At 37.9% G+C, this 7,500-nt stretch overlaps 1 protein-coding gene across 1 annotated transcript in view; it reads right to left on the minus strand.

The window, feature by feature from the left end:
- The window catches only part of LOC138030260 (anaphase-promoting complex subunit 5-like), a 33,693-nt gene extending 30,373 nt beyond the window's left edge, over window positions 1–3,320 (minus strand). Inside the window, exons 1-2 of the mRNA XM_068878163.1 lie at window positions 3,119–3,320; window positions 1,029–1,108 (exon numbers count right to left, since the gene is read on the minus strand). Of these exons, the coding sequence (XP_068734264.1) occupies window positions 1,029–1,108; window positions 3,119–3,286 (248 nt within the window). The 5' untranslated portion in view covers window positions 3,287–3,320. The remainder of the gene's footprint in view (window positions 1–1,028; window positions 1,109–3,118) is intronic.
- Between the last annotated feature and the right edge of the window lie 4,180 nt (window positions 3,321–7,500).

Below are 7,500 nucleotides of genomic sequence, written 5' to 3' on the forward strand. Positions count from 1 at the left end.
ATCCCAATAATGATCACATCTTGTTTGAAAATAATCATTGTTTCATATGATACCATCATAACATTGCTGTTACGTGATCCAGTGTTGTAGCGTCATTCAGTCTAAACAGAGACTCTGTCAAGTGTTGAAACCCTTTCGAGCTTCCTTAAGAGCCCTGCCTGTGCTGAACTTGAGTACTGATTGTTCCGGTTTTAATTAATTACTATTATTTGTTTATTCCTATAGGATAGGTGAAATTGATAGCAATGCCAAGAAATAGGTTATGAAACTAATTCCACTAACAGTTAACGTAAAACAACAAAGAAAGAAACTCACATATCTTTCCCATATGTTTTATACAGTGAAAGTTTGGGCTTGCTAATATGACAAAAAGACTATGACTTAACAATGGACAGTAAATGTAGAACTAAAACGCTTAATAGAAAAGTTAGACTTTGTACGAACTAAAGGACGAATCCCATGTGGCCAGTAAAATGAGCTATTGTTATTATGACTCTAAAGGTCATGTAAAGGAAACTAAATGACAATTAAGTCAACACTAGGCATAATATAATTTCTTTGCTGTCTTTATATTTAGTGACAGTTTGGGCTTTTACTATTGGTTTGGCAGTAGATAAAAGAGCCAGGCACTAGAAGAGCTTCCAAATTTAGTCATGGGTGTCTTTATACTTGGTGGCCCCTTTGGATCAGGGGTGGGTTGAACCAAACAAGCCTGGTCTCGAAGGTTCGAATGAGACTCTCAGTGGTTTTAATAAGTAAAGACAGTCGACACAAGTGTCTGCTACTTCACTAAGAAAAGTCAGCTACTTTCTTCCTGAAATTGAAGTAATTAAAGACAGATTCTTTCAAACATGAGATTAAGATTCATTTTGACAATGATGCAAATTCTGTTACTCTACTCAAATCATGCCAGCCAACAACTTCAACAACAAGTTCCAGGGCTCTATTAATAATAATAATAATAATTATTATTATTATTATTATTATTATTATTATTATTATTCTGTGTTTTAGCCAGTACTTTTTACCTTTTTATGACAAGTTCAGGCAAACTAACATCTACCACCTTTAGCTGCTGAGACAACTGTGACAAAGTTAAATCAGGGATCTGAAAGACAAAAATTTTCAAGCTTTCAGCTCCTTTCAACTTTTCTGCCAAAGAAACAAACTTTCTCGAAGCTGTTCATTTATCATATTTCATATGCATTGACTAAAGATTGATAATTTATTATTTAAGTGAATGTATGGTTTTTGTTTGCATCTACATGTTATGTAAATACGTCAACTGTTATTATTTGCTCACAAGGCTACCGGTACTGTCCACCAGGAAAAAAGTAAAATTTCAAAACAAATGTTTTCCCAAGTTTTTGAAACTGAAGGTGTCTGTAATAGCCTTCTGTCATAATAATAATAATAATAATAATAATAATATTATTATTATTATTATTATTATTATTAGTGTTGTTGTTGTTGTTGTTGGTGTTGTTGTTATTGTTGTTATTATTATTATTATTATTATTACTTAGTCTAATCCTCTAAGATAAAAGGTGTTAAATCTGGTTGGCTCCGGGCAACAACAGTTGCCTAGGGTAACCAAGAAGCATTCTTCATTTTTCTTTCCCTTTCCTGTCTACATCTCCAGCACTTTTCTAAGAATTCTTGCTGTCCCCAAAAGTGCACATCACTGAATCAGTTCAATGGCTGTGTCCACACCATTGGTTTTCAGATTTTCTTTTAACCTCAGCAGTATTGTTCCCAATGCCCCCACCACTATGGGTATCATCTTTGACCTTACACCCTGCATCTTTCGAATTCCTCTCGCGAGGTCTTGGTATTTCTCTACTTTTTCGTCTTCTTTTACTCTCACACTTACATCTTCCGGCATTGCCACGTCTATAATTTGGCTATTGTACTCTCTTTTGTTGATGATTATTAAATCCAGTATCCTAGCCTCAATCTCATGGTCTGTTCTCACTCTGAAGTCCCACAACATCTTAAGGTTAATTTACCCCTTTCACCCCCGTGGGGTTCCCCATTGACGAGTAAAATCATCTGGCGTTAGAAAGAGTAAAATCTATAAGTGGCACTCTTGGGAGTGAAAGGGTTAATGTAACTTTCGATTTCCTGTTGGGCTATCATAAAGAACTGATTGATAAATTGAAGACCGTAGGAGACGACGATAGTATGACCGTTATTAGAAAGTGCCAAAAGTGGATAATTGCTCTTGCCAAATTTGCATTAAATTTTACATGAAATCACTATCTAGGAATATCTGCAATTTCACTAAGTACCACTGTGACAATAATTGTCGTACTTTGGGAAATTGTGGATACATTTATCGGGGCATTTTCCTGAATAATGATTTCATGTCTTGTAATACAAGTTGATGAAAGTTTAGATAAACATAATAATAATAATATAGTTGTAGTAAACAAACAAGAGAAAAACTGCCAAATCATTGATGTAGCAAATTATCATTCCAGAGGATACAAGGGTTAAGGAAAAGGAAGATGAAAAGGTAGAAAAATGCCTAGATAGAGAATTAAAGAAAAAGTGGAAAATAGGGGCAAAAGTGATTCCGATAGTGATATGTGCACCAGGAACAGTCCCAAGGTGACTTCCTGAATGATTGGGGTCAGTACGGTGGTGGAGATGATCCAGAAGACTGCTCTTTTCCAGAACTGTAAAAATAAACATTGGGCTCCCTTATGCCACTAGTTACTTGGGACTCAGTCCAAATTACCGGCAATAACTGGGGCCATGGGAATTAATAGTACTACTACTACTACTACTACCACTACTACTACTACTACTACTACTACTACTACTACTACTACTACTACTACTACTACTACTACTACTAATAATAATAATAATAATAATAATAATAAAATAATAATGAACTTTATTTAAGTGTCAAGTGAATTAGTGCTTTGGTACTATTAAATTGAGGGACACTGTATAGTGGGGGTCAAGTTCACAAAGGTACCTTTCTCTCCCTCAGAATAGCTATACTTATACCAAGAAAAGGCTAACAGAAGTTTACAAACCTTGGCAGTGCTGCCATAAATTTACAAACTACAACTATATCAGTAAATATTTGAGAACTTCACCTTACCTCAAAGAATTCTAACAGAAGCAAAGACAGTTTATCTCTACACCTGGTTAAACAGTCTGAGTAATCTTCTTGTCCTTCTTCTGTACAGCTGGAACTCATGCATTTGATGAGTACCAACAGACTAACTTTGTGAGGTGAAACCCAACATTTTTGATATCTTGCCGCCATTTTAAAAATTCGCGAGTTTAAACATTGGCGCCAGCCTCTCTCCCATGGGGGATACTATTACTCCAACGGGATCTCCCTAAGTGATTTCCCTCAGTGATTGGCAGATTACACTCAAAATCTTGGAATAATTTCCTCAGGAAGAGAACAAGAATCAAATAATTAACTTGAGTAGCTTTTGAGTGCATAAGATGGTAGGACATAGCCAATGAGCAAAGGAGTACTTTCATTTTTACGACTGCCCTTACCCCACCCCTCCCGCTAGGTTGAAACTTATAAACACCAAACCAGTATCCTCAGCGCGCAGAGAATGACGGCAAGAAAATGGAGGAAGAGTCAAGGAAAAGTGCATGACAACGGTCACAATTTGGTGGCTACGTTGGTCCTCATAACTTGATTCCGTAAGATGATCTTTACGCTAAAAGAAGTCATCAAATGGCTAGGACTATCGATCTTCGAGTTATGGCTTCATATAGTCACGATCCTCATATTTTCGGTTTTGTTGGCTGTGAAATTGGAGGACGGAACGTTTTCCTGGTGGACCGTGTTTATTCCCTTGTTCGTTTGCGACGGCTGTGTGGCTTACTTCTCAGCCATCGTGTTCTTGAGACTTTACTTAGCCGGTGACAAACGCTTAGCAGCAATGAGAACGTTGTGGAGTCTTTTCTTGGTGGCTTTGTTGTTAACCTACAAGCTTCTTCTATGTTTGCGTCTCGAAGGCATTCATTACAGAGATTACTCTGTCATTCACATACCACTGTTTCTTCTGTTAAAACTTCTCGCTGTGCGGGCCTGCCAAGTTGATTACTAAGATAATGAATAGCAAGCCACGGCATTAATATTGAAATATTAAGTTCCAATCTTCAGGAAGACTGTACTGTGTAATCATGATGGAGCTAAATTGATTAATTAAGCTTAAGGTTACGGAAAGTTCGATGGTTTTGTAGAGTTGTTTGGTGTTCATGAAACTTTTTCACGTCACAGTGCATAACACTTTTTAGCACAGTGCTTCAGTGATGGACTTGCCTCATTACAGCCACCACATCACTCATCAGAGTCTATCTTGGAAGGAAGTAGAAAGGGACCCATATTGCAGGTCCAGTGCCACTGTGACCATCACTCATATGTAAAATACTGCAGCAGGAATGGCAACCAGGAAATCAAGAGTTAAGGAGTGACTAAAAGACAGCAAGTACTTTCATTTGAGTTTGTCAAAGCCACCATTTTTGTATGGCACGTTTTTCATGATTAATGGAAGTCATCAAAGTAAGCCTTACAAGACTGTGTACCAAGGACTTGGCATATTATGCAGCTTGTTCTAGACTCAAGATAAAATGGGAAATAAGCATTGACTTGTATCAGACCAAATTAGTGGAACGGACTAAGGTGTCTGTCGGGCTATTATTGATAACACTGGCTGTTGACTTACACATAATTGCCCATTAATGATTCTTAGTGAACAATTAGGTAAGAGTGAGTGTCATTTTTCAAATTGTCTCAAAACGAAATGCTTTTGTTACCAGTATAGAAGCAGATTTAACCACCAATCCCATATATGTTGAACTAATCTGAACCCAGGAATGAGATTTAATATCCAGGTGAGTGTAGTCCTGAGAAGAACTGGTTTTTTTCTCTGTTGTTTTGAAAACCAAAGTGGAAGTCATCGTCAGAGTCAAGTGACTTTGATGATCACTTTTGCCAAGGTTGTCAAAACCTCTGTCAAAACATCAGTCCTTTCCAGGAGAACTCTCATTCAAGCAATCAACTTCCATCAAGATGAAGTAATAAACATGTTCTCTTAGGTATCTTTCTTTTGTTATATATAAGTATAGTGATTTACGTACATTTCTGTGATGAAATAAAACCGGTCGGCATACGATGTTCTCACTAGTGAAAAATTGTTGTATCAGCCTTTTGATTGGTCGTACAAATTTTTTTACAAGTGAAAAATTGTCGTATCAGCCTTTTGATTGGCTAGTATTATGTTGAACTTTGGCATGGGTGGCCTGTGCACCGACGCTGGGAGTAAAATTTGTAAACATGGTGGCCAACTGGTGTATGGTTTTCAAAGTTTTTGTTCTTTTATTGCTTAGTTTTCTCCACAAAATACTTCGGAAAATCTTTCAAGTGTCTATACAGCCTACCAGGTTTTTATGGTTTTGGCATCTCTATAAAGCGTAGATAAATGTCCCAAAAATAAATTTTCAATTCCGCCACTTTTTGACCTCGAAATAAATCTTCAGAGTTCGCACTTTGGCCATGCCCAATCATGTTGACCAGGAGACAGCACCAGAAAGAGACTTGGTTCCAGAAGTGACTGTGATGTCATTCCAGGAACCGCGCACCTAATTCAGTTTTTTTGGTAGATCATTTTTGCTTTGTTCCTTTGTCAGGCTCTTCAGATATGCCTGATACATGTGTAGTAGTGGGTTGTTCAAATATTCCTGATGCAGAGAAGGGCATAACATTACATAAAATTCCATTTTATGGTGACAATCAAAGTGAAGCCAAGGCCGGAAGGAAGAAATGGATGGATTTCATGAAGTTGAAGTGCAACAAGTGGACACCTTGTCAAGCGATTCATCCACTCTGTGTTTTTGTCACTTTGCTCCTGAGGAAATGCAAGCGAACACACACAAATGATAAAATTGGTGTTCTTCCAGTACCAAAGTTTCGATTTATCTGATCAAAGTTGTAGTCAGGTTGGTCATTACTCATTCAGGGGTGGATCCAGGATTTTTCCAAGGATGGGGTGCACCACTATGGAATGGCGTAGCTCATTGGTGATATGTATATTTTTTGCAGAATACCAGTTGCATTAGAAAGCCACAGGTCATCTCAGGGGGAGTGCACACCCCCTGCACCCTCCCCCTACATCTGCCCCTGCATTAGTGTACAATCATAGTTGTTTTACGTGTGAAAATCGGCATTTCGATTTTTTTTTAACTTTTTGTTATTTATTTAAGTTTAATTTCTTGTCCAAGCTCGTACACTTTCTGTTTTTGTTACAATCCTGCCAAACTGGTTTTGTAGCTGTTGTTGTCTTCCTTTTATTTTTGTCCTTTCACAATTATTATATTCACGAAGCTAGTCTTGATCTGCCAGTGGCTGTTAACAATAGGGGCCTTCTTCTGAATTGAAAGGCTCATCACCGTCAAACAAGTCTAGATCTTTGAACTCTTATGTCTTTGTTCGAACCTGATGAAAGACCGTTGCCATCATCTTAAGAAGAAAAGTCACTTTAATGTTCCATCACTCACTAAACGGTGTCTTGAAGTGTCCCTTAATGAAACTACACAATGATCATCTATAAGGTAGTGAGCTATCTCTTCCAATTTCAAGTCACTCCTGAAGTGACATCACTAGTCACCAATCTTCGATTATGCGGTCAACTTCATTGGGCCTGGCCAAAGGCAGATGTACTACCAGTTGCACATTTGCACTCACAGGCTGACCAAGAGTGAGAACTTTAGCTTGACTGACTGGGCTTAGTGATTAAGCTAGTAATGGAAACTGAAATCAAGACCACATTCCAGTTATGAGTTGCATCTACATACAGTAAAAAAAGTTCTTCCAGACATCCTCCTTTTGTGTTCAACCAACTCTTAATAACGTTAATTTAACAAAGTAAATTTTTTCCTGCAGCCACTGATGCCCTCTTTAGGTGTAAGCTTGCAACAAGGGTAGTGACATACTGCAGCCCATTTCTTTCCTTAAGAAAGTTGTTTTGGTTTAACCCCTTACCCAACTAACTGCTCCTCACAGAGCTGTGTAAACTTACCATTTGAGAGGTGTTCAGTGAAGACTTCTAAGTTATTTGTCATGAAAATATGTGTTGCCTATGCAGGGGTTTCAAGAAGTTTTCTTACAAGCGGCTGCTGGAGTTGAAACAGGCAGCTGTTTCAACAAAGGGGGTTGCAAAGCCCTGGCCAAACTATCGAACAAAGTTGGATGCCACATGCAACATTGTCGGATGTAAATGTTGAGGTAGTGGCAAAACACTATCCAACATTGCTTGATGAAACATTCTAGTTCAAGTTGGCGCTAAATGTAAGTATGGCGCTAACACTGAAACGTAAATCGCTTGTAGCATTTGTGCTACTGGAGCTGTTTCAGGACGGAAATGATGGATTCAAACGAGGAAAACCAAAAATGGTTAAGAGAACATGTAGAAAAGAGTATTTTACTGCAAGATACACCTGCGCTTAGAAGATAAT

The sequence above is a fragment of the Montipora capricornis genome, chromosome 2 (genome assembly GCF_036669925.1).
Source record: "Montipora capricornis isolate CH-2021 chromosome 2, ASM3666992v2, whole genome shotgun sequence".
NCBI lineage: Eukaryota > Metazoa > Cnidaria > Anthozoa > Scleractinia > Acroporidae > Montipora > Montipora capricornis.